Below are 27281 nucleotides of genomic sequence, written 5' to 3' on the forward strand. Positions count from 1 at the left end.
TTTTCAATATGATTTCTGCTTAATTGATTAAGACCACAAAGTGTGGTTTATATACATGGGCCTATAACTAAAATACAGGAATTAATAAATCACCTAATTAATTCTAATAATTACACAATAATCACATGGGTTGACTCACACCAACACTTCCCCTCAAGTTGGTGCATATATATCGCACATGCCCAACTTGTCTAGTGAGTCCAAAAACACCCTATTTGCTACGGCCTTGGTCAACACATCTGCAAGCTGATCTTCGGACTTCACAAATGGGAAGCTAATAATCTTAGCTTCAAGTTTCTCTTTAATGAAGTGTCGATCAATCTCAATGTGTTTTGTTCTATCATGCTGAACAGGATTATGTGCTATATCAATAGCAGATTTGTTATCACAAAACAAGTCCATAGGTTTGGTAGGTGGACACCCTAAATCAGTCAATAAATGTCTCAACCATAAAAGTTCGACTACTCCAAGTGCCATACCTCTGTATTCAGCCTCTGCACTTGATCTAGATACAACCGATTGCTTCTTACTTCTCCAGATCACCAAATTTTCTCCTACAAAGGTAAAGTAGCCTGAGGTAGACCTTGTATCATCTGCTGAACCACCCCAGTCTGCATCAGAAAAACCTTCAACATTCACATGACCATGATTAGCAAACAACAATCCTTTACCAGGTGCAGATTTTAAATACCGCAAAATTCGCTCCACAGCATCCATATGGGGTTTATACGGGGCATGCATAAACTGGCTTACTGCACTAACCGCATAAGCAATGTCAGGTCTAGTGTGAGACAAATATATCAATCTTCCAACAAGTCTCTGATATCGCCCCTTATCTGCAGGCAAAGCCCCCAAACACTCGAAAAGTCTATGGTTTTGTTCCATAGGAGTGACAGCTGGCTTACACCCAAGCATACCAGTTTCAGACAACAAGTCTAAAACATATTTCCTTTGAGATATGAATAAGTCATGTTTAGACCGAGCAACTTCTATCCCAAGAAAGAACTTCAAGTCCCCCAGCTGTTTTATTTCAAACTCTCTAGACAAGTACCTCTGCAAATTAGAGATTTCCTCATAATCATCTCCGGTCAGAACCATATCATCAACATAAATGATAAGAGCAATAATCTTCTTCCCCCTTTTCTTTAGGAACAAAGTATGATCAAAATTACTCTGCCGATAACCATAGTTTTTCATTGCACGGGTGAATCTCTCAAACCAGGTTCTCGGAGATTGTTTAAGACTATACAAAGACTTCCTTAGTCTGCATACTAATCTCGTATTCTCAAACTCTAGTATACCCGGAGGAGGATCCATGTATACTTCTTCAGTCAAATCACCATGGAGAAAGGCATTCTTTACATCAAACTGAAGAAGTGGCCAATCTTTGTTAGCAGCCAAAGATAACAGAACCTGTACTGTGTTTAACTTGGCCACTGGAGCAAACGTCTCCAAGTAGTCTATGCCATAGGACTGGGTAAAACACTTTGCTACCAACCTTGCCTTATACCTTTCAACTGATCCATCAGCTTTGTATTTGACTGCAAACACCCATCTGCATCCAACTGTCTTCTTCCCCTTAGGTAGAGAAACCAACTCCCAGGTTGAATTCTTCTGTAATGCCGCCATTTCTTCAGCCATAGCTTTGGTCCATCTAGAATCTGTAAAAGCATCCTGCAATCTACTAGGAATAGAAACAGAAGATAATTGCAGAACATACGATTCATATGACTTTGAAAGCCTAACAGATGACACATGATTATTAATTGAGTACCTAACTTTGGCATTTGGATCTGGCTCATATTTAGCTGGTGGTTGTCCTCGGTTAGACCGAGGAGGAAGTGTAAATTTAGAAGCATTAGAAATAAGATCTGAACCAGGATGTGAATCAAGAGTATTGTTGGTTACCTCAATGGACGAAGAAGATTGATTCAATGGAGTAGGAGAGATGGCAGTACTATCATGGAGTGGTGATTCCTCAAGCTCATAATTCGTGGGTTCTTGTCCTACCATATCCTCAGTATCATCCTCAGTAACTTCCACATCCTCAATATCATCTGCAGTAATTTCCGCAGTCTCAGTCTCATTCGCAGACTCAGACACTGGGTGATCAGTAGTCTGTTCTGACCCTTCCTCACTACTCCTCCCATAACCAAAATGATCAAAGAACAACATATCATCTCGATTCTGCACTTCACTATTCTGCACTTCACTAGAAACCTCCCCCTGAAGGGTAGAATCCAGTGGACGTGGGGAATAAAAAAGTTGATGTTCATGAAAAGTGATATCCATAGAAACATAGAAGCGCTGAGTAGAAGGATGATAGCACCAATACCCTTTCTGGGATGGACCATAACCAACAAATACACACTCTAATGCCCGAGATGCGAGCTTGGATCGCTGATGAGAATGTAAATGCACAAAAACAACACACCTAAAAACCCGGGGTTCCAAATGAAGGATACCTGGTAGAGAGACAAAATTCGAGAGAACATCCAAAGGTCGTCGAAAGTCAAGGACACTAGATGGGGTCCGATTAATCAGATAGACAGCAGAACTCAAGGCATCACCCCAGAACAAAGATGGCACGTGACCCCCCAGAAGAAGGGACTGAGAGACTTCCAATAAATGTCGATTTTTGCGTTCAGCAACCTCATTCTGTTGTGGAGAATGAGCGCAAGAAGTCTGATGAAGGATCCTCGCAGAAGCAAAATACTGAGTCATTTCTGTATTAACGAACTCACCGCCATTATCAGAGCGCAAAACTTTAATAGGACAGGCAAACTGAGTGAGGACCATGTGATGAAAAATGCGAAAAACAGCACACACATCATTTTTATGTTTCAGAAGATAAACCCAAGTCATTCTAGTACAATCATCAATAAATGTCACAAACTATTTCATTCCTTTATGTGTACCACACGGGGCCGGACCCCAAACGTCCGAGTGTACCAAAGCAAAAGGAACATTCATACGTGTAGCACTAGAAGGAAACACGGAACGATGACTTTTGGCCAACACACAAACTTCACAATTAAAATTGGAAATGTTCAATCCAATAAATAAAGAGGGAAATAAACGCCGAAGATAACTAAAGGAAGGATGATCAAGTTGGCGATGCCACAACCAGATCTTCTTCTTATTTTCGGAGGAACCATTACTAACTAGACTCACAATGCCACGACCATCTGAAGCGGAAACCCCACTATCCAGATAGTACAATCCACCACTCTTTCTACCACTGCCAATCTTCTCCTTGGTATGAATGTCCTGGAAAACACAATGGGTAGGAAAAAATGTGGTCACACAATTATGAGTTTTGGTTAGTTGACTAACAGAAATAAGGTTACAATTTAAGGAAGGAACAAACAGCACATTATGTAAAGACAAATCAGATGAGAAGGATACCGTGCCGCCCCCTAGAACAGGAGATGACACACCATTGGCATTAACAATAAATGGTTTAGGATAGACAGATGAAAGATGACTAAAAACATAACGATCAGAAGTCATATGATCCGTAGCACCTGTATCAATTATCCATGCACCATTACCAGTACAAGCAGAAGTACTCAAAGCAGAGTTAGAGATACCTGACTTGGCAACAAAGATGGAAGAACTAACAGAGTTCACCATGGAACCAACCATATTATTGATTCCATTCAAATCCGTAGCCGAGGAACCAGAGAGAGGCGTTTCAGACATGATGTACAACATCTTTTTTTTTTTTTTTTAACAGAGGTATTTTAGAATACCTTATCAGAGAAACAACATATCATCATCAATTCATCATCATCACCAGCTTTCGAACCCCTTCCCTTGCAGGGTATCATGCAAGCAGCAAGCACTTTACCACAAGGTCAGAAGCAAGGCCGGTCACTGATCAGCCGCACCACCAACCGTCGCAACAAACACAAAGCTGAAAGAAGGCCAGTCATCGCGAGCAGCGGGTTGGCGTCTCTGGCGGACGAGCAGTAATCACCGGCGCTCAAGGAAGGTGGAAGTGGAGGCGTGCTCAGTCGGAAGGAGGGCACAGTCACCAGCGCACGAGGAAGGCAGAGGCGGGGCGTCGGCGTCGCTCAGTCGTACACGCTGTCGATTTCACAAGCGTCGGCGTCGTGTCGAGCAGGCGGGGCGGCGTCACATCGAGCAGGCGGGTCGGCGTCGCGTCGGGCAAGCAGGTCAGCAGAGGTGGAGGCACGCCCAGTCGCCGGCGCACGAGGGAGGCAGAGTTGGCGTCGCTGCTGGTTGACTAGAGCAGCAGAAGACGGCAAGATGACTTGAACCCAACAATTTTATGGAAAAATTGTTAACCAAATTAATCACGAAGTGCAGCAGAACTCAACAATTTTATGGAAAATTGTTAACCAAATTAATCCCGAACAATCTAAAAACAGTAGGATAGAGAACCATGCTCTGATACCATGAACAGAAAAGGTTTAGGTTTAAGGTTGTCAATATGATTTCTGCTTAATTGATTAAGACCACAAAGTGTAGTTTATATACATGGGCCTATAACTAAAATACAGGAATTAATAAATCACCTAATTAATTCTAATAATTACACAATAATCACATGGGTTGACTCACACCAACATTAAATAGAAAGCAAAACACCATATATTAGGTTGAAGATGATTCAAGAATATAAACAACCTTGTTATTAGGATACGTCAAGGTTCAATTCTAACTAGTAAAGAAGAAAAAGAAAGAAAGAGAGAATAGAAAAAGGAGAAAGAGAGAGGCCGGTGAGGTAGAGTCTATAAAAGGATGATTATAAATTGAAAATCATTTAAAATTGTTTTAATTTTTGTAGTTGTTGGATAGCTCAGTTGAAAAGATCATAGAATTACCCACAATATACCAAAGTTCGATTCCCCTCCCCTAACACAAAAAAAATTAATTAATTTTTAATCTAAGAAGCCATATTATGCATTTTCCCTCGTCTGTTCTTCCCCCTTATCATATCTCGTCTCACTAAAACTTGAACCATTCCTTTCCATCAAAATTATAGACTGAAGTAGAACAAGCAAAGAGTATATTTTGGTATTAACAGAAGCATATTTACCAAAATCTATACATGAAAATACTAATATTAAGAAACATCTTGCTAGGAATTGACTATATGCACTTTGGGTCTTGATACACATGGCTACCAATTATCTCAAGGAACGATTCAACTTTTCTCCACTTCTGTAACTGACTGACTGGCAAATTATTTATCCCGGTGACTGGCATAAAGGGTCACTGTCCTGCATGATTGCTTTGATTCCAGCAGACTCCTACTCTGGTTTTAGTTTCAGGGAGACACTGAAGGCGTAGTTGCTTATCAGAATAAGTCTACTACAAAAGGTGAATATATGGGCAGAATAGGAGAAAATAAAAATGAGACGCAACTATTTACCTGTTGATACAGTAACGCTTTCCGGTGGGTGGTGGACCATCATCGAAGACATGGCCAAGATGAGCATCACAAACGGCACAAAGAACTTCCTGGCGAGGCATGATTATAATGGACAAGTCTAACTTGGACTTCACATTGTTTCCAATCGGCTGGTAATAAGATGGCCAACCAGTTCCGCTGTCAAATTTTGTAGATGATCTGAATGAGAGAATACATACATTGATCAGCGTTGAAGAACACGGGAGAGCATAATGTTTTATGACCAATGGAAAGCCTAAAATGAATAAATTACTCACGTAAATAGAGGTGTGTCACAACAAATGCAATGGTAAGTTCCTGGAGTTTTGGTGTTCCAGTATTCCCTGAAGACGAAGAGAGAAAAGCCAGCATAAATTAACAGCTGAAATTGGTTAATGATGTGATGAAAGTAGCAGTCCCCATCAACATAAGTTGTTTTGGTTGTTTCCTATTCTGGAAGCATAAGCAACATTTTCCATTTCACCATGCATTCAAACTTGTCACTGGTAAAAAGATTTGTGCGTAAAATGCTTTCCTGACATACATGGCATTTCACAGGTTACAAGGCTATGGCATAAGATAGCAGAGTCAACAAAGAACTAATCAGCTAATAAATTCTACATAGATATTTTCCTACTAAACAGATTCAAGGGCATAAGATAGCGGAGACAACAAAGAACTATAATCAGCGTCCCTCTTTTAGCAAAAGCCTCTTTAGGTCTGAAGAGCCTAACATAACTTATGAAATGATTGCTCAATTAGAATTTTCTTTTTTGAACTTTCTATACATGATGGTCAGGCCATTCAGCCTTCAAAATATCTGGGAAGGTCCTCAAAAGCTCCCAAAAAGATCAACTAAAAACTCAAATTTAAAATTTCCACGCCAATGAAGCAAACACCTGGAACAGAAGTACAGTTAAGAAACATACCCAGTAAAAGCCCTCTCTGTTCCCTTTTTACGAGTAACGTAAAACTGATCCTTTGTGAGCCGCTTCGTCCATTCTTCTTCACTTACAGATCTATAGTCAGCCACACCTGTCTCTGCACATGACCCAAAAAAATAACTTCTAAATACTAAATAGTAATTCAACTGAAATGAATTCTTGATTCTGATTAAAAATAAAATATGAAACGCGTGCTTCTGAATTATCCATATTTTCTTGTGCTGTGCAAAATGGAATTAAATTATTTATAATGTACCAACTAAACAATGTAAAGCAAATCTCGCTGAAGACATCTGACAACAGCATGTTATTTCTACAAAATATATGAAGCCTGAGAGCAAAAGAACCCAATCTAAAACGATTTCAAGGAAGGGCAACTGGTATGAACCAACAAAATTACAACAGCAGGAAATTAAATTACACATCTTTCTATAAAACAGAGTGAGAGGAACAAATAAGTGGGTACAAATCAAGATTATGCATATGGAGGTGCAATTCTCCAACTGGGTATACACTACCAAATTAAGACAGCAAGAAAATAAGCCATTCAATTTCAATTATTCAATTACAAAGCATCTGAGATCAAGTTAATTAAGACAAAATTAATATCAAATTAAATAAATGTGCAGAGAGAGATACCTTGAGTGCTGTCTTGTGAAGAAGCAGATGAACCCATTGCACGAACTGAGAAGTAAAGCCTTTTGGGCTTAGCCAAAGCTCGAGAACCCAATATAAGATTCTTGGGTTTCACGCCAAAATTGAACTGGGTTTTCGAAGAAATGTAAGCAATTGTTGTGGGTAAGCTCAAACCATAACTATAAGATGCCATTGACGACCTTAAAACTAAACCCTTATACCTTCCAAGCTCCAACACCCGCCGAATGGCATAAAATTCTTAGCTGAGATGATATTGTACTCTCCATATCAAGTGATGATGGTGTTACTTAGATCCTGGTCGTTGGATTAGTGTATTAGTTCTGTGATTGATTTGACATCGGCTTTTTTATTCGAGGGATCACACAGCTAAAACGGAGTTGGGAGCAGCAGATTCGTGTACTGGACACGTGGCTTTCATTTGGACGGCTTTGGAGAAAGAGGTTCTCTGGTGGCCACGTTAGATTATTTGGTTCTCTTTTCTCGGTTTTACTAGAATTCCAAATTAAATGGTTTTTACTTTTTTTCTGTCGCAAAAATAAAATCAAAGTGTTTTTTATTTTTCGAATAAAAAAAAATGTTTTCTTTTCAGAAAAATACTTAAATCTCCACTTTTTATTCTCCTTGTTCTTTTCCTACCACACCCATGTGTGGATGATCCAAATTCTCTGATGGTTTTTTATATTTGTTTTTTCTTAACTTTGAATTTTAATTTTGAACTATTAAAATTTAGACTTGTGAAAGCATAATAGTTGTGAATTTATAATACATTTTGGGGTTTGTTTTTCATATTTAGTACCTAAACTTTGACTATTATCTTAATGTGGTATCTAAACTTTTATTTGTCTCAATTGAGTACCTAAACTTTTATTTTGTGTCTAATAGATACCTATGTGAATTTCTGTTAAAATTGTTAACAGAAGTTAGGGACAATATGGTCACTTCAAAAAAAATTTATTTTTTATATTTTTTGTTTGTTGTGTTTTTTTTTATTTTAAACATATAAAGAAAATAATTAAAATATACTTTGACTATATTGCCCCTAACTTTTGTTGACAATTTTAACAAAAATTCATTTTGGTACTTATTAGACACAAAATAAAAGTTTAGGTACTCAATTGAGACAAATAAAAGTTTATGTACCATATTAAGACAATGGTCAAATTTTAGGTACTAAATATGAAATAAACCCTACATTTTGAGTATGTATGAAATCATGCTCGTAAGTTTCTATTTTCTTAAATTTCAAAAAAAAAAAAAAGTTTGTATTTCCTTATTCTATAATTTATTATCCACAATATAGTTAAGGTACAACGTTAAACGCAATATAATATGTAGTTTTAGTCAATGTACAATTGTAATATAATAAAGGTAAAAATATAATTTAATCAATGTACAAATATAATTTAGAAAATACAAATGAGTCAATGACATACAAACACAATTTAGTTAAAGTAGAAACACAATTTAGTCAAAGGACAAGCGTAATATAGTCCATTCACAAACTATAAACATAATTTTGTTGAAGAATAATGCTATATTTACCACATTCCCATACCACATTTTATACCATCTGACGTGTCTTTACTTTATTGGACAAAATTTTTCTTTTTCTTTTTGAGTTTTTATTTTTATTTTTTAGTATCCAATGTATGAATGACATGGAAGTTGCCATATAAGGTGGTATGAAATTATGGTATAAAAATGTGGTATATGTAGCACTACTGTTTAATTGAAGTACAAACACAATATAATCGAGGTACAAACATAATATAGTCAAAATACAAACTCAATACAGTCAAGTTAGAGTATCTTCAATCATTTCCCTATAATTCATTTGAGTATAAGGATGTGTTTGAGGAAAAAGTTAAATTTGAGGAATAGCTTTTCAATGCTAAAATTATAATTTTTACAAATTATATAAAATTTGACTGTTAAAGGTTTGGAAAGAGTTTGAAGAGCTCGTCCATTCAACTTGATTCACCAAATTACACAAAAGTGACAAATGAATTAATTATTGGTTCAATTAAGCATATAGTTTGAACGGTTTAGTTAGAGAAAAATCATAACCGATTTAATTGGTTTGGTTTACAATTTGTGACAAAAATCAAACTAATTTGTGGCCACCCCTAATCTCAATAACTTGAGATTTACATATAATCAAATGCAACTTGCTCATTTTATAAAGTGCAATTTTAACGCATTCAATCTGAATTTGAATGTGCTCGAATCCAACCACAAATTTGGGTCATAATATGCAAGTTGGAAAGAGCATTACTGGGTGACCATGATCAAATTAAATTTGGTTTGAATTCGATCAAATTTGGTTTGAATACGGGTCGAATTTAACCGAACCACTCTAAGTTTAACCCAATACCGAATCCGAATCTCCCTGAGTTCGATACGCATTACAGTTCCTCGTTTAGCAGCACTCGTGAAAGTTTCGCAAAAAAGCTCCTTTGACAAAGTCAGTTCCTTTTCCGAGAGAGAGAGAGAGAGAGAGAGAGAGAGAGAGAGAGAGAGAGAGCAATGAGTGCAAATTGTGCAATGAACGCAATAGCATTTTCACCATCAAAACAGTGGTGGCACGACAAAATCCAAACCCATCTCCCAAACCACACAAACAGAACAATCAGCACAAACCCACATCTCCAATTCAACACCAACAGCCAAAACCCATCAAATAGAAGACACCCACTTCCCTGTTTTTCCATAGATTCATCAAAAGCTCCAACCCCACCAGCCCCAATCACCATCACAAGTCCACCACTTGTTGTGGTTGGCTCAGCCAATGCAGACATCTATGTGGAGATTGAGAGGCTGCCCAAGGAGGGTGAGACCATTTCAGCCAAGACTGGTCAGACCCTGGCTGGTGGCAAAGGTGCCAACCAGGCTGCCTGTGGTGGCAAGCTCTCTTACCCAACCTACTTTGTGGGTCAGGTGGGTGAAGATGCCCATGGGAAGTTGATCACTGAGGCTTTGCAGGGTGGTGGGGTCCACCTTGATCACCTGAATACTGTGCCTGATGCCCCCACTGGGCATGCTGTGGTGATGTTGCAATCTGATGGGCAAAACTCCATCATCATTGTTGGTGGTGCCAACATGTCTTGTTGGCCTCAGACTCTGTCTGATGAGGATTTGGAGGTTGTGAGGAATGCTGGGATTGTTTTGCTTCAAAGGGAGATTCCAGACTCGGTCAACTTTCAGGTTGCAAAGGTCAGGGCTTTGTTTTTCATTGTCTTTTATTGTTGTAATCAAATTGGATGTTACACTTTGGTTGATGATCAAAGAAGTTAACCTTTGTAGAATATTGTTGTGCTCTGTTAGATTAGGACCATTTTATAGAAGGTGTTTCAGCTTGAAATTTTAAAAAGAAAGTCCATTTACTTTGTTTAACTGGTTATGCTTGGTTCTCTGTACAGAATGGAAGATGATGGCCATATGAGGAATTCAAATTAGTGGGTTTTATCATGTGTGATTATGTATGTTGGGAATTGGAAAGCTTTTAGCTTTGTTTTAATCTAAGCCAATGGGCTGGTTAGCTATTGTATCCGTAAGTCTGTGTGGTATTGATGCTTCTATTAGTTTTCTGGTGAGAATGTGGTATGCAGATCAAAGGTAGAGAGATTGTGAGTTAAACTGGAGGATTTTAGATTAATACATTTTGAGTTATGACTTTGTATGGGGATGACAAGTTAGAGGAACAGAAAAGGACCTGAAGTCTCCAAAACAGTATTAACTTAACAGCATACTGGTTCTTTCGTAATCAACATAATAGCTTGATTGGCATTGTGTGAAATAGGAAGGTCTGTGTAGCTTCTAAAGGCATTAGTGAAATCAACCCAACTTAGAGTTTGTTTTATAAATAATGTCTAGTTCAGAATAGCCTTTTCGGACTAACTTATTGAATAGAAGAAATCCATTTAGGTCTTTTGGGAAGCTAAGCTATACAATTAAAGTCCTACTTGCAGCATATGTGCATAAATCCAATTAATTTCTTATGAAGGTGTTTGCTGACATGTTTAAGCCCCACTGCTGTGCAATGAAATGAGTTAATAATGGCTTCTTAAAATGTATATGACAATTATGACTTCTCCAGAGTTGTAATCAATTAAATTGGTGTGAAGGGCTATTGATTTGGATATCTGAGCCTCGAATTGAGGTTTTTCTATAACTATGCTTGTACTCTGTTTTCAAAAATGTTGAGGCTTCATTTAGATATGTAGATAAAAATTGAGGGATTTGGATATAAATATTTAGGGTAAATTGTTTAATGAGACTTTAGAAGTATAAAATTTTCATGTTACTAGAACCCACATGTAAATTTGAATAATTGAGGTTAGTGATTTCAGATACTTAAGAAAAAAATGTTGTTTCAAATTCACTCTTTAAATCACTTAAACATAGAATTTTATTTTCAATCCATAACAAAATGTATCAAAGTGCTCTCTTTTTATATGTATTTTTTAGCATCTGAAGCAAATATTTCAAACTAAGTAATCAAATCCAAATGCAACCAAGGATATTTGTTGTTTTCAACAGTTTTCATTTTCATTGCCTATTTCTCACATAAGTGTAATTATTTTGAATTTCAACATTGTGTCCCTTTAAATAGTAGATAAAACTATCAACATTCTGATTTTATTGGTTGGTGTTGTTGTTTGTAATAATTTCTTGTATTATCTGATATACCATTTTATCTTTAGGCTGCCAAGAGTGTAGGTGTACCAGTCGTTTTAGATGCTGGAGGAATGGATGCCCCAATCTCCCAGGAACTATTGAGCTATGTTGATATTTTGAGTCCAAATGAAACTGAACTCGGTCGTTTGACAGGAATGCCGACTGAAAGCTTTGAACAGATTAGTCAGGCTGTGGTGAAATGCCATGAAATGGTAAGTTTTGCTGCACTAAAACGGTCTTCATAACTTAGTGCTTTTAAACCGTCAATGTCACTATAGTTTCATCATATGTCTACTTTCAGGGTGTCAAGCAAGTCCTAGTGAAACTTGGGGCCAAAGGGTCTGCTCTATTTGTAGAAGGCGAAGAAGCAATTAAACAACCCATCATATCTGCTGCAAAAGTACTTGATACTACTGGAGCTGGTGATACCTTCACTGCATCTTTTGCTGTTGCTTTTGTGGAGGGCAAGTCCAGAAAGGAATGCTTGAGATTTGCGGGTACGGGTGGCAGCATCCTTTAATTTTATTTTGTGTATGTGACATGTTCCTTATAACAAATTTCTTCATGGTTCTTATGCTATTTTTAATTTTACCAGCTGCGGCGGCTTCTCTTTGTGTTCAAGTGAAGGGAGCCATTCCTAGCATGCCTGAGAGGAAAGCAGTTATGAATCTTCTTCAGTCTCTATGAGGATATCATAATATCTAGGATAGGGACAATAGATTTCCAACATGTTTGTTGATAAAATAATTTTCTCTAATCTGGTCATGGGTAGCAATGCCTTTTGCTTTTATGCACTTGTATTCTTCGCCAAGCTCTTGAGGGATATATTCTTCCCACAACCAAAGTTGTTATCGGTACAGAATATGAGTTCATCAGAGCAGCAACTGGATATGGTGGAGGGAGGGACTTTGGCCAACAAGTGCATTTGGAATCTACGCAATGGGATTTGTTAATTCTAGAGGCATTTCATGGCCAAGGCTATTGTTTTGCAGATTAGTACTTTAAGAAAACACTATGCTATTGGCAGAGTCATCCTGAGATCATGATCCTAAACCAACACATAACTAAAGAGAAAAAGCATGAATGAAATAGGACGAGAAATACATAGACCTCATAAAACCTCATACATAGCTAGACTCATAAACTAGATAATAAGAATGCTAATAAAATAAAATCTAAATACATAAATTAATGCCATGAAGGGTGTAGTCTTTGAGAAGAACTTACATGTTTATGTGACAAAGATATGTGGTATTTGAAAGAGAGAGAAAGAGAGAGTCAATGAGAGAGGGGAATTCCCTGAGATACTACGGAAGGATGTATTGAATTAGGATTTTAAATGACTTTGGTGGAATTAAAAAGTTTGGTGGTATTCAATCAAAAATTTTAAAAGTTTATAAAAGTCTTGTGGTATTCAATCAATACTTTTAAAAAGTCTATGGTATTCAATTAAAACTTTTAAAGAGTCTATAAAAGTAGCATGGTATTCAAAAAGTCATTGACTTTATTAAATGATAGACTTTAAAAGACTTTCATGAACTTTTTAGTGTAAATTATGTTATATCAAAGTCAATAATTCTCCAGCTTTCCCCCTGCAGATTTCAAAGGATTTCAAATATTAAAAAGCTATTAAAAAAATGGTATTTATTTATTTTTTAAAGAGTGATGCTAAACCCCCTAATCTTATTTTTCACCCACCTCTTAATTTATTTTTTTCTAATTACTATATCTTCTTATATTAATTTTCTCTCTCTTATATTTAATTGACTCCTCATCCTGGGTTTGAACCAACAGCGTTGCCACAATGTAATGTAACAGCAAGATATTCAAACCAACCACTTCACACTCTTTAAGTACTCAACAAAATTACAAGATTATATATTCATAATTTGAGAAATAATGTTACTACCACATCATATAATGTTCTCAACCTATCAATTCAATTAGACAAATTCTAACAACTCGTTAAAAGACAATATTTGACAGTCTAACAACATAAAAACATAAAATTCAGAACACTTATAATAAATTATGGAACAAAATAATTTTGGTCCCTACAATTCTAGCCCCAACTTTTTATATTGTTTGCAGTATTAGGACAATTTATAACACATGTATCTCGGTTTTGAAGCTCATCTCCATTCCACTCACTTACGAAGGACAAAAAAATAAAAAATATATTGGAGAAATCCTAAAATAAATAATAAAAAATTATATCAAAATTATCAGAAGTTTATAAAAATCCTTCAAAATATATGAGAAAAGTTATGGTTACTCTAAATAGAATTCTGTCAAAATCTGTGTGGAGTTTATGAAAGTCATTAAAAATTTATCAACTCTACCAAAGTCAATAACTTTTAAAAACTCTACAAAAGTCCATTAAAATTTTAATTGAATACACCACCTACATGTATGATGTATCCAAGAGCACAGGTAAGTTATTTTCGTAGTTTTTATTTACCGTTACGTTTCAACTTGATTTCAGTCTTTATTTACGCGTTTATGTTTCGAAGAGGATTCATTTCAGTCTTTAATCATTCATTTCCGTCAGTTGAAGTTAATAATAGCTATGGACCTATGGTAAAGGTAACTATGGTAAAGGAAAAAAGTGATTTTGCTTTGTGCCGTTTTGGCCTCATTTTCTCTCTCTTAGTTTTATTCCATAGAGTCGATATTTGCCTTATTCTTTCCGTTTCATTCGGTTCAGCCTAAACCTTTCGTTCCCTCTCTTTGGCGGCGACATTGAGTGAGCGGCTGTGGCCCCAAGCTCACGATTAGGGATTGGAGAAAGAGAGGGGGGAATCGAATTGTGATATTACGATCAGGGCTTAGCAGTGATAACCATACCTTTGAAAGTCTTCAGTGTTGCCATTGACGTTGAGCTTGAAAGAAGGAGTCTCTGTCGGGTAAGTAGTAGATTTGGTTCTGAAAACTTGCGAAAAGATTGAAATCTGAAATCCAAGTTCATGGTCTTAGCGGCGGCCTTATCTTTCTTTCCCTTAAATTTCGTCCCTTACTGAATTAGTATGAAAAAACCGGGATGTACGTATTTTCATTAATATTTTCAGTTGTGTGTTATACGCATACTAGTTAATTTACTTGGTAAAAATTTTGCAATCTTGAAGAACTTATTATACAGTCGTGGCTGTTAGTTTGGCTGGTCATCTTTAAGAATTTATTATACAGTAGTGGCTGTTAGTTTGGCTGGTCCTATTTAGTGCTTCATCCATGGAAGCCTTGCAGGTGTCTGTTATGAATTCCAATGAGCTTTTCATCTACCACCCAGTTTATACATTTAGCTTTAGTCCTTTCTGGTGTCCCTGCCTTGTATTTCTGAATGCTTTGGAATACATTTGCATGCCTTGATTTTACTGATTAAATCCTAATAAAATTGTTGTGCTTTGCCTTTTATAGACATTTTCTTTAGGTAACAACACCCAGCTGCAAGCCCAAGCGAGCTGCTTTATCTTAACTTTGGATTCCCAATCTTTGCCTTGGGTTACAAGTTACAACACCCCCAATGGCTGAGGATTCTGCGCCGCCAAGTGCCCAACTAGCCCAAGCAACCTTAAACCACACTGTCTCCATTCAAAAAGGGGAATTTTCTGATAGAGTCCTGATCCGATCCATCATCTTGCGACCCGATGGGGGCTCTGAGTTAGCCGGGAAGCAGGTCCGGGTTGGTGGGTGGGTGAAGACGGGTCGGAAGGCAGACAAGGATGCATTTGCGTTTCTGGAGCTGAATGATGGGTCGTGCGCGGGCAACTTGCAGGTGATTGTGGAAGCAGACAAGGCTGACCTGGGGCACCTAGTGCCAACTGGTACGTGCGTGGTTGTGGATGGCATGCTTAAGCTCCCCCCAGCTGGGACCAAGCAGAAGGTAGAGCTTCGGGTCGAGAGGGTAGTCCATGTGGGTCTCGTTGACCCGGCTAAGTACCCGTTGCCCAAGACCAGGCTCTCCCTTGAGCTTTTAAGGGACTTCGTACATTTGCGTCCCAGAACTAACACGGTAGGCTGTTTGCATATGTGAAACACACATAGTACGTACATGAGTGTGTCTTTGCGTACATATATATTTTCTATTTGTACCTTGGGTATGGTTAATTTGTTCACTTTGTTGTATTTTGGTGTTATGTATGTGAGTTAGATATATTCATATAAAGAAAATGTGATTTAGATAGTTCCAATGTAGTTTAGTCCTCGCTGATTGTTACTGTGGTGCTTTGAAGGCCTTTTACTAGTATCATTTTGTTTCTAGGACCGTTTATGTTTTTGATAATTAGTGTTTGATTATCATGTTTCGCTTTCAGATCTCTGCTGTTGCTCGAATCAGAAACGCCCTGGCATATTCAACGCACACATTTTTCCAAAAGCATGGCTTTCTTTGGGTGCACACTCCAATTATCACCACCAGTGATTGTGAGGGTGCTGGTGAGATGTTTCAAGTCACAACCTTGATTAATGAAGCTGAAAAGTTGGAGAAGGAGCTGATTAAGAACCCTCCTCCATCAGAAGCAGACATAGAAGCTGCCAATCTTACTGTCAAGGAGAAAGGAGATGTTGTTGCTCAGCTGAAATCTGATAAAGCGAGCAAGCAGGAAATTGGTGCTGCTGTGGCTGAACTAAAAAAGGCAAAGGAGAATGTCTTGAAGCTGGAGGAGAGATCTAAGCTTCAACCGGGTATCCCCCGAAAGGATGGGAAGATTGACTATACCCGAGATTTTTTTGCTCGTCAAGCCTTTTTGACTGTTTCTGGCCAACTACAAGTTGAATCTTATGCGTGTTCTCTTAGTAGTGTCTATACATTTGGGCCTACTTTTCGAGCTGAGAACTCACATACTTCAAGGCATTTGGCAGAATTCTGGATGGTGGAGCCTGAATTAGCATTTGCGGATCTTGAGGTTCGTGAAGCTTAAATCTTATGCAGTCTTCAATACACATTTTGGATTTTGATGTTTAGTCTGTACGTACTTGGTGTTACTATCTGGTTGCTTGCAGTTATGTTTAAGGTCAAAATCCCTGACATCAGATCCACCTTCCAACAATCTATATCTTAATAGTCCTCCCAGAATCTCTTCTATAAGTTTTATTTGTTTTTATTTTTCTCATTTGTAGTATTGTTAAGGGCCCTCATATCCAAAGGTCATTGCTGTATTTTTTATATCAATATCCTTGACAAGTTCACTTTGCTATGATCAATATCTCAACAGCTTTCCGTGGAGGGGCTACATGGCCTTCTTTTTAGTGCTCTCTCTTTTATAATTTGTATCTGTTTCTAGTTTTCCTTATTTGAAGTATTGTTAGAGGACCCTCATTCCAAAGTTCATTGTTTCTAATGGTGATCTGTCTGGAATTTAATGCCAACTTTCACTTTGAAATGCTGTGTGAGATGCCACGGATAGCTAGTTTTCCATGGAAGCATAAAAGCTGCCCCTTAACTTTCTATTGTCCATGAATTTTGTATTTTTTTTAGTCTTATTGTCCATGTGGAAGTCTTACTGTTTGCTTACTCATGTAGGATGATATGAACTGCGCAGAGGCGTATGTGAAATTCCTGTGTCAGTGGTTGCTTGACAATTGCCTTGATGATATGCAATTTATGGCTGACAAAATTGATAAAAGTTGCATTGATCGTCTAAGAATGGTTGCTTCAACACCCTTTATACGGATTACATATACGGAAGCAGTGGAGCTGCTAATTGAGGCTGTGAAAAATGGTAAGAGGTTTGAGAACCAGGTGGAGTGGGGGATTGATTTGGCGTCTGAGCATGAAAGGTACTCCCATATCATTAATCTGCTCAGTTTGTCTATTATGGTTAGTTGGTTACTGATTAAATTGAGCTTACTAATTTATTGTTTTGCTTTTATGCAGATACTTGACGGAGGTGAAATTTCAGAAGCCTGTTATTGTTTACAATTACCCCAAAGGCATCAAAGCATTCTACATGAGGCTCAATGATGATTCTAAAACAGTGGCTGCTATGGATGTCCTGGTACCAAAGGTGGTCATTTTCTTCTAAAATTTTTCTATCATTGAGTTCAGTGCGCATGGTTCTGTTATACATAAGCATTGTGTACCTTTTGCATGTATACACCTTTATATTTTTCTTATACTTCAGGTGGGAGAGTTGGTTGGTGGAAGTCAAAGGGAAGAGCGTTATGATGTTATTCAGAGCAGGTATGAGTATTGTGCTACTTGATTATCTTAATGGTATTTTTATATGCATGTACTGCTTTGTTTTTGTTATTTTTAGTAAGTTTCTCTGACATTTCTATTGTAGTTTTCTTATGCTTAAATGGTAGTGGTTGCTTTGTCTTCCCATACATTGAATGGTGAATATGTAATGTTTGAACTAACAAATGTATGTATTTTGGGGCGCATCTTTTATTGCAGGATTGTGGAGATGGGGCTGCCCGTTGAGCCATATGAGTGGTACCTTGACTTGCGGCGCTTTGGGACTGTCAAACATAGTGGTTTTGGTTTAGGCTTTGAAAGGATGCTTATGTTCGCTACTGGCATTGACAATATTCGAGATGTTATTCCCTTCCCCAGATATCCTGGAAGAGCAGATCTTTGAAATCTATAGTCTATAGGTTGATAGGGATTATTTGAATTTGTTCACAGAGTTGTGAACCCATTTTGCCTTTGTCTAAGCTAACTACATGTATGGCTGATTGTTTCTTCCAAACATAGATCAAACAGTTACTGTGTTGAAATTGTTATATGCCTAGAGAAACTCAACAATTACTTCTGTTAAAATCCAGTGTATGTTTTTCTTTTGGACAGCCAGTGTTTTTGTTGATTTCATTAATTGGTTTCCGTGTGATTTCAAGACCGGTTTTGTCTTCTTTTTGGAACTATGTGGATGAGGATCATGAGTCAGTCCCCCAGGGAAGACCTCACCGTGCATGAGTGCATTTATTGTTGGTGATGCTGTAGCCTGCAGTTTTTAAGATCAATGTTTGAAATTATTAATATGAAGGCAGTGATAGATGCATATCACGCATAAGGAAGGATATTTTGGATAACATTCGTTGGAGCTATAGAGTTGAGAGATTGATTATCTTAGTCCCTAGCTCCAGCCAAACCAATGATACTAGAGGCCCCCAACTACGATCTCAACTTATCATTGTCAACTGATGTAGCACATAACATGTTGGTTATTATCAATTATAAATAACTGAGGTTAAACTAATGAAATATTGTCCCATATTAATGAAATATTTGAACTGATATGAAATTTTGTCACATCAGTTCAAAGTGAGTCAAATAAGTGGATAATAAGGTGGTGCTTAGTAGTTGTTATTGTGACGAGATGTTTACATGATATATGCTAGATATATTGTGACTATTTGTGATGTAGGTTTAAAGGTTGAAATATGAACAGTAATGCATGAAATCATTAAATCAAAAGTGGTCCAGGAAAATCTCATTACAACAAGTCATGCATATCTGCAGCGCCAGCAGTACTCGTACTAGTAGCTAGCAACGTCTGCAATTAAGTTGCAGTTGTGGTTGCTATTTCTTTGGCGGCCAACTTGATCTTAATCATTCTTAGAGCAGCATTCAATTTGGGGTTGACAACAACTAGTGGAACACATAAATCAGTAACCTCTTACACAAGGCAAATTGATCATAATTGATTGCTACTTACAGGTCGGTTTTTTTTTTTTTTTTTTTTTTTTAAGGAAAGGCAGTGTGTCTTGCTCATTCAATAGCTTAGGTTTCAACTACACAGATACATCACGAGTGAGGATTAAGTAAGCCAGAGAAACTTCTCCTCCATCCACAGTTCCACACCATTACAGTGTTACAATCCAAAACAAATCGGGCTAAACGATGAGCCACCTTATTAAGCTTATAATGGGAAGAAATAAACTAAAAAGACAACATCAAAATTTTATTACAAGTTTGAGTATAACTTATCTGTTCTTGTCCTTGTGATAGAAACATGTGGTATCACATTATGAGAGAGATAAAGGAAGGATGTCACATATTCCTATCACAGAGAAGTTCTTCTCTACAGGTTCTAGAACTCACTTACTCACATGTCTTTTTGGATACAACTTTAGAATGAGCAATGAGCACCGAAAACAAAACAATAGTAGAGAAGAGAATCCTCTTTCACTTTTGTTTTAACTTGCACACCAACTCTTATGCAAAAGACAACTTGCAATTTTTTATTTTTGTTTTTTTCAAATTTAAGTTTATCTTTTGGCAACCCACCTCACCTATCCTTTTCTTTTTTACAACAGTGAAAACCCAAAAAGGAATCTGCCTCGTACTATGTGTGTGTCACAAGAATCGAACTTCTTTTCAAGGGATTCATCGTAATATACTAATATAGTAATATCTAGTAAAAAATATTTTGTGGGTTGTTTAGCTTTTTTCTATAAGTTGTACTAAAAGGAAATATAAAAAAGAAGCTATGAAAAGTTGGTAAGGTAGTTGATGATTTCATGATTACGTAGACATACATGCTTACCCCACATATAGGCACATTTTCTATACGTAATTTTAGACGGTTCACTTAATGATGTTTTCTATTTTATTTTATTTTATTTTATTTTTAAGAAGGGGGAGTAGATGATTTTGAGTCTATTTTGTTATCAAACTATATTGAAGGATTTTCTCAAAAAAAAAAAAAAAAAAAAAACATTGAAGGACGATTGGAGATCCAAACTTAGGCTCTCGGATGTAGGAGTAAATGTTATTATCCACAACACCCCCAAATCCTCATGAGAAGTTTGGACCTTTGATGATAGTTAAGACCTATCTCTAGTGTCGGTCTATAACATGTAATACTAAAGATAATTAACTTGGCTTGCATGCATATTAATTTTAACTTCTAGGGATTGAAAAAACAAAAAAAAGCTAATAAAATTTTTAATTAATAAACTTGCTATGTGCTGTAGAAAATTATGATTCTTAATCACATCTTAATTTTATAATTGTCTAAATGCTAATTACATGTATTTTGTGCCTAAACCATAAAATTTTGTGGGATTTGTAGTGCCGCAATAGGTCAAGATGCATGAAAATTAACAATGGAATTTGGGTAAACCTATCCATGAATTGTGACCTCTTGGCTTATTGATAAAGGCATCACATTTTCTTAACTATACTATTGATTAATAGAGACAAGGATTTGCTCATATAGTACGTACGTGTTAATATCTTTTTATTATATAGTCACTCTCCATTAATCTAAAATGGATGTTGCCTATGATCACTATTTCAAATCTAGCTATTAATTGAATTGCACTATAAACACCCAATTTATAGGAATCAAATCATCCATGACAATAAGAAAATTAGGACAAAAAATAAAAATAAAGGAATCAAATATGCCAAGACAATTCAAGCTCATTATAATCTGTATCTAATCTAACTGAGGTTAAAAAAAATAATAAGAAGAAGAAGAAAAGCCCTTGAATCACTACTTTATGATGACAAAAATTACTTCATAATTCTTTCCTTGAAATCCAGCATAAATTGAGCATAAGCTTTGATGGATCGATATATACATACACTTAAATCCAAGCATGCAGCTTCTGCTTATTTGTAATTTGTGGGTGTTTCTATTTCTCCTTCTACAAGGAACCTTGGTTTTTCCAATGTGCCTAGTGCCTACAGCCTACCTTGGGATCTTGAGCACTAGGGGATGGCCTTCTTTGGACTACACAAAATGGCCTTAAATATGTATGTACAAATTGAAAAGGATTATAAATTTATAAGTACTTGAATATAATACACATGCAAAAATAAAAAAATAAACAGAGGATATATATATATGTGTAACTCAAATGATTTTTTCCTTTTCTGTATGTATTTATTTTAGGTGAAAATGAGGTCGAAGGAGAAATGGGAGGTTGGAAGTCTGACTTTTTGGTAGTAAATACTCTTGAAACTATAAGCCCCACTATTTTGGTATTAGTTACTTCAAATATATTGTATTGGATCATTCCATCTAAATGAGCCATAAATTACACGTGAAACCAGCAGATATATGAATATCACATAATTACACTGTTTTGGTATTTAGTTAATATGGAGATCACATAATTATCACCAAATAATTCCAAACCAAACTGTCATTATAACTAAAGTAATCAATATTCACCCATGACACTGTTTTGGTATTTACTTACTTCAAAAGAAAAAAAAATTTATATGTTTAGTAGGTGGTTAAAGTCCAATCCAACATGTAATCCGTCTAGATCGATTAATTTAATTTATTTGGTTTTAATGATTTTGAAAAATTAGATTGGATCTCTAAATTTTAAAAAGTCAGCCATGCTTGGATATCTACATAATGAATTTGAAAATGGTAAACAATCTATAATCTTTTGTTATTTAATTTCAATATTATAGAAAAATAGATAATCTAGTTTAATTCAATTTAATTGAGATTGGATTGGAGTAAATTAAATTGTATTACATTAGAAACTCTACAATCCAATCAAACTCACATTGGAATTTGGTTTGAGTTTATTAAAATTTGATCAACCGATGAAAAATAAGAGAAAAATCTTGGGTAAGTAAAAGAGACATGGTATTTGAAAGAATTACGAATAGGGCCACTAAGGTACACCAGCAGTACCAGCCCCAGTGGGTCTCCGTACACACTGTTTGAGCGAGTAATTGGATAAAATTTAAAATTCCAAATATTTTGGTGGATAAAATCATAAAACAAACCACCAATTAATCATCAAATTAATCAAAGAAGACGACGACCAAACTCTCTCTCTCTCTCTCTTCCTTTTCTTTGAATTCCCTTCTCTCACTTCTCTTTGATCCGAGACCACCCCCCACTGGATCTCTCGTAAGGCTTCCGATTTCAAACTTTGGAGAATCCTAGGGTTCGGTTTTCGATTTCAATCCGTGTTGAAATTTGTGAATTTGGGGTTGGTTCGTGAGTGGATCTGGGAAATTGGGAATTTATAGAGGGGGTGTGTGTGGATTTGGATGAGAGAGGAGGTTGGTGGTGTATGCGTTAGAAGGGACTCTGGGCTCGTCATTCGGAGTAGGTCTCGCTGGGGCGAATGTGGATAGCTTAGTCTTCTTCTTCTTCATCTAAAGCTTCTATCTTTATACGTCGTCGTTTTCTTTTGAGTTCGAGTTTTGTTCAATTACTAGAAGAGCAAGAAGAAGATGCATCCAGATCAGCCAAAGAAGGTATCTTTGTGTGTCTGTAATTTCTTGGGGTTCTTGAAGACCTGGCTTGGGAGTTAAACATTTGGTTGCCGAGAAAATGGGTTCCGAAAAATGAAAGAAATTAAACTAAATTTCTGGGTTTATAGATTAATCTTTTTTTTTTTTTTTATTGAGTTATTCTCCATTTTCAGGTTTATAATAAACACTGTCTTTGTTTTCTGGACTAGCATTTTTTTCCCAGTTTCCAATATCTGGTGAAATTTTCAATTAATTTTTGTTTACCTTTGTATTTCTGTTGATGTTATATTTATGTAATTATTATCATTTTTCAGTTCTTTAGCTGATTTTATGACTTTAATGAACAGAATGTGTTTTGAATATTCTATGTGATGTGGTTTTTGGACAGACTACAGACTGTTTTTCTTTTGCTTTCTCTGTGGTTGTGCTGGAATTGCATTCAAAGCAAGGAATCCAGTCACTTATATAATTGTTTGATACTCCACCATAGCATGTTGTTTTACTCTGCTCACTTTTCTTCTAGCACCTGATTCTATTGTCCTATTCTATTACTTTTCTCAAGGGCCATTTGATTTTATGGTTCTTAAAGTGTGTTTATTCAAACCATGCACCTTTGAGAAAAATTAGTTGGTACTTTGTGATCGATCTTGGGATGTTTTCTTTTGGGTCACTAAAATTTGCAGGACTTGTGGTGCTTTCAACAGTCTGTTATAAACTTATAATGCTAAGAAGTTGCAGTGTGGTTGCTTTTTACATTTCACGTGTATAAGTCCTCCACTTGCATGTTTTTTTATGTAGTCTTTGCTATATTGCAGGACCTGAAAGAGATGGACTTTTTCACTGAATATGGGGATGCTAATAGATATAAGATTCTGGAAGTCATAGGGAAGGGAAGTTATGGGGTTGTTTGTGCGGCTATTGACACACATACTGGGCAGAAAGTTGCAATAAAGAAAATACATGACGTATTTGAGCATATCTCTGATGCTATTAGGATTCTGCGTGAAGTTAAGTTGCTTAGGCTCTTAAGACATCCTGATATTGTTGAAATTAAGCGCATCATGCTGCCACCTTCAAAGAGGGAGTTCAAAGATATTTATGTTGTTTTCGAGCTCATGGAGTCAGACCTTCACCAAGTTATCAAGGCTAATGATGACTTGACCCACGAACATCATCAATTTTTTCTTTACCAGATGTTACGTGCGTTGAAATATATGCATACAGGTGACCATCTCATTTATGCTCATTCTCCTTTATTTACTTTTTCACTTACATTGTTAAATTTCCGTAACTAATGTGTTATTTACAAAATTTATCCGTTGTTATATTCATCCTTTAAGGAAATGGAATGGGGTTGGGGGTGACTTTTCAGAATTTTTCCGGACTATGGCCTAATAAGTTGTTTGGTTGCAGCAAATGTGTATCATCGAGATCTTAAGCCAAAAAATATACTGGCAAATGCAAATTGCAAGCTCAAAGTTTGTGATTTTGGCCTAGCGAGAGTTGCCTTTAGTGATACCCCGACAACAATATTTTGGACAGTAAGTAGTTTTTCAAACTCTTAATTTCTTTCAACAGAAGTTATTTCTCGTCTCATTGTCATCAAATAATGTCATCTATGGTGTTTTGATGCATTTACAGGACTATGTTGCTACTAGATGGTATAGAGCTCCAGAACTATGTGGGTCATTCTTTTCCAAGGTATGGCTTACCTGCATACCATCAATGACTTTTATTCAGATCTAATGGAAATGTAATCAGATCACACTCTGTGTTTTTTTGGACTGTAAAATTGGATCATTGGTGTTGTATGGTTTGCTATTGATTTTTGTTAGTTAAGAGAATTTCATGTAGCATTGCCTAGGTGGGTGCATTTATCTTCTATTTCTTGTTTTGAAATGAGTTTACTCCAAAATAAGAAAGTTTTGTTGTCATTTTAGAGCCCAAATATATTGGCAATTGGCTTGACATAGTCAAGATCATGCATTTATTTCTGTCTGGAATGTCTTCTGAGTGCTTTTTAGTAAGCAGTAATGCTAGATTATAATAATTCTTGTTCAGGGAGGACTATTGAATTCTCCTGGAAGTTGAAATATCTGTCATTCAGGTAATTGTGTCAGGTTATGTCCGTTTCTCTGGAGTGGTTTATGTGCTTGTGAACTTTCTGATTCTGGTTCGATGGTCTGATTCTTGTTTGCATCTTGTTTGTAGTACACACCTGCGATTGATGTATGGAGTATTGGCTGCATTTTTGCTGAGGTATTGACAGGGAAGCCACTGTTTCCTGGTAAAAGTGTTGTCCATCAATTAGATTTGATCACTGATCTCCTCGGGACACCTTTGCTAGAGACCATTTCTGGAGTAAGAACCATTTACACCTCTCTCTCTCTCTCTCTCTCTCTCTCTCTCTCTCTCTCTCACTCACTCACACAAAAAGCATGCATATTGGTCGGTATTGCACTATGTGCATTGTTATTTTTTTCTAAGTTCTTGGTGTTATGGATATTTTCAATGCATTTAGGTTCGAAATGAGAAGGCAAGGAGATACTTGACAGAAATGCGGAGAAAATCTCTTGTGCCATTTACACAAAAATTTCCAAAGGCAGATCCTTTAGCACTCCGTCTATTGCAGAGGCTACTGGCCTTTGACCCAAAGGATCGACCAACTGCTGAGGAGGTTTGTATTGTTTAATTGAGTTCTGTCACCAAATGAATGTTTCCTTAAGATGCATCTAGCAGCAACTATCAAGTAGATTTGTAGAGCTTGTTTCTTATCTTTGTTTAATACAGTTGGACTGAAACTTTTTTTCTTTGTTTATTTAATAGGCACTTGCCGATCCTTACTTCAAGGGTCTGGCCAGAGTTGAGAGAGAACTTTCTTGCCAGCCTATTTCAAAGCTGGAATTTGAATTTGAAAGGCGAAGAGTCACAAAGGAGGACATTAGGGAACTAATTTACCGGGAAATACTAGAGTACCATCCTCAGCTACTTAAGGACTACATGAATGGAACTGAAGGCACAAGTTTTATGTATCCGAGGTAAATTTGCTTCTGATTAATCTTATCAGTCTTGTATTATATGGATTTTGCTGTTTCCGTGTAATGGTGTATAACATATTTATTCAATGCAGTGCTATAGGTCAATTCCGAAAACAGTTTGCTTATCTCGAGGAAAATAGTGGTAAAAGTGGACCTGTTATTCCTCCAGAAAGGAAGCATGTCTCCCTTCCACGGTAGGGCTATTTGCAAGTTCATATCATTGTTGGTCAATATTATAATGTTCTGCTTTCATGGAGAAAAAGTGCTGATTTTGGAGGGTTTCCTCTGCTTTACAATATTCTTGTGGATGTGTTTACCCAACCATGTTCCTCTATGCAGATCTACCATTCACTCCAGTACAATCCCCCCTAATGCACAACCAAATTTGGTCTCATATGAGAACCGGCAGACAGAAGAAGCTTCTACCAGTCTTAGAGTGACAGACGCAACTTCTGGAAATGCATCAAAGGTTTCACGGCCTCCGCCAAGGGTGCCAACAGGTACTCCATTGCCTTTTTGTCAAGTACTAATTATGAAATGTGTAATAATATCTCAACTATATCTATTATGTATGCCAGCTCTAATTATTTTAAGCTATGGGGCTTCAATTATTTTAAGCTATGGCAGGATTTTGTTTTATTGTATCGTTATGTTAATTTTGGCTTTAATAATGTTAATCATTTTTTTCCCTTGCACAGCAAAACCTGGGCGAGTTGTTGGACCAGTTCTTCCATATGAGAATGGCAGAAATATCAAGGAAACCTACGACCCGAGGACATTCTACAGAAATGCAGCTCTTCCTCAGCAATCTGTCTCTCCACACTGCTTCTTCAGAACTCATACTGCCAATCAAGATAAGTCCGGATTGGAAGGACGGAAGGATACATCACAAACTAAACGGCATCCCCAAACCGAACAATGTAACTTGGCAGCAAAGCCTACACCGGGCATGGCCATTGATGTCAACACCAACCCATACTTCACGCCACCCACCAAGGTAGATCATTTAAATGCCATAGATACAAAACTGCTGCAGGCGCAGTCTCAGTTTGGTCCAGTTGGTGCCGCAGCTGTGGCTGTTGCTGCTCACAGGAACACAGGGGCTGTTCACTATGGATTGTCTTAGGTGGCTTAAAGTGGGATTCAAGAGGGGTGAGAGTCCATGTTGAGAATTGAGTAGGGAGTGGTTGTACCATTCACTGTTCTTTTCTTCTTTTTCCAATTTATGCCCTTTGTAATTATATGTATTGAATATTAATAAAAAATAAGTTTTCTTTTTTAAATTTTCTAGAGCTTTTCTTATTGACTGGTAGATAAGACACGTTCCACGTATTACCAATCTAGCCTTTCCCATATCAAGCTCCCAA

The 27281-nt window shown here is 36.8% G+C and overlaps 4 protein-coding genes across 5 annotated transcripts; 3 read left to right on the top strand and 1 right to left on the bottom strand.

Moving 5' to 3' along the window:
• Positions 1-5021: 5021 nt before the first annotated feature.
• On the bottom strand, positions 5022-7236 carry MSRB1 (methionine sulfoxide reductase B 1). The gene is made up of 5 exons (XM_086228698.1): positions 7006-7236; positions 6352-6463; positions 5701-5766; positions 5405-5602; positions 5022-5310 (listed from the first exon to the last, which is right to left on the bottom strand). Exons 1-5 carry the CDS (start codon positions 7193-7195, stop codon positions 5283-5285), a joined length of 594 nt encoding a protein of 197 aa, XP_086084824.1. The 5' UTR covers positions 7196-7236; the 3' UTR covers positions 5022-5282.
• Positions 7237-9472: 2236 nt separating this feature from the next.
• On the top strand, positions 9473-12554 carry LOC147297850 (pfkB-like carbohydrate kinase family protein). Its single transcript, XM_086250388.1, has 4 exons — positions 9473-10236; positions 11727-11912; positions 12002-12197; positions 12296-12554. Exons 1-4 carry the CDS (start codon positions 9550-9552, stop codon positions 12385-12387), a joined length of 1161 nt encoding a protein of 386 aa, XP_086106514.1. The 5' UTR covers positions 9473-9549; the 3' UTR covers positions 12388-12554.
• A 1843-nt stretch (positions 12555-14397) lies between these two features.
• LOC147297851 (asparagine--tRNA ligase, cytoplasmic 1-like) lies at positions 14398-18535 on the top strand. 2 transcript variants are annotated; one of them, XM_086229475.1, is made up of 7 exons: positions 14398-14606; positions 15115-15709; positions 16011-16601; positions 17219-17475; positions 17573-17702; positions 17820-17878; positions 18095-18535. In XM_086229475.1, exons 2-7 carry the CDS (start codon positions 15221-15223, stop codon positions 18276-18278), a joined length of 1710 nt encoding a protein of 569 aa, XP_086085601.1. In that variant the 5' UTR covers positions 14398-14606; positions 15115-15220; the 3' UTR covers positions 18279-18535. The 2 variants fall into 2 exon arrangements, with proteins under 2 accessions (XP_086085601.1, XP_086085602.1); XM_086229476.1 differs by lacking the exon at positions 15115-15709.
• A 3889-nt stretch (positions 18536-22424) lies between these two features.
• MPK19 (MAP kinase 19) lies at positions 22425-27197 on the top strand. The gene is made up of 10 exons (XM_086229893.1): positions 22425-22879; positions 23692-24100; positions 24290-24417; positions 24518-24577; positions 25088-25237; positions 25398-25553; positions 25703-25914; positions 26007-26108; positions 26254-26414; positions 26613-27197. The coding sequence occupies exons 1-10, from the start codon at positions 22856-22858 to the stop codon at positions 27038-27040; spliced, it is 1830 nt and encodes a 609-aa protein (XP_086086019.1). The 5' UTR covers positions 22425-22855; the 3' UTR covers positions 27041-27197.
• The last annotated feature ends 84 nt before the right edge of the window (positions 27198-27281 follow it).

The sequence above is a fragment of the Dryas octopetala genome, chromosome 1, assembly GCF_963921425.1.
Source record: "Dryas octopetala chromosome 1, drDryOcto1.1, whole genome shotgun sequence".
Lineage (NCBI taxonomy): Eukaryota > Viridiplantae > Streptophyta > Magnoliopsida > Rosales > Rosaceae > Dryas > Dryas octopetala.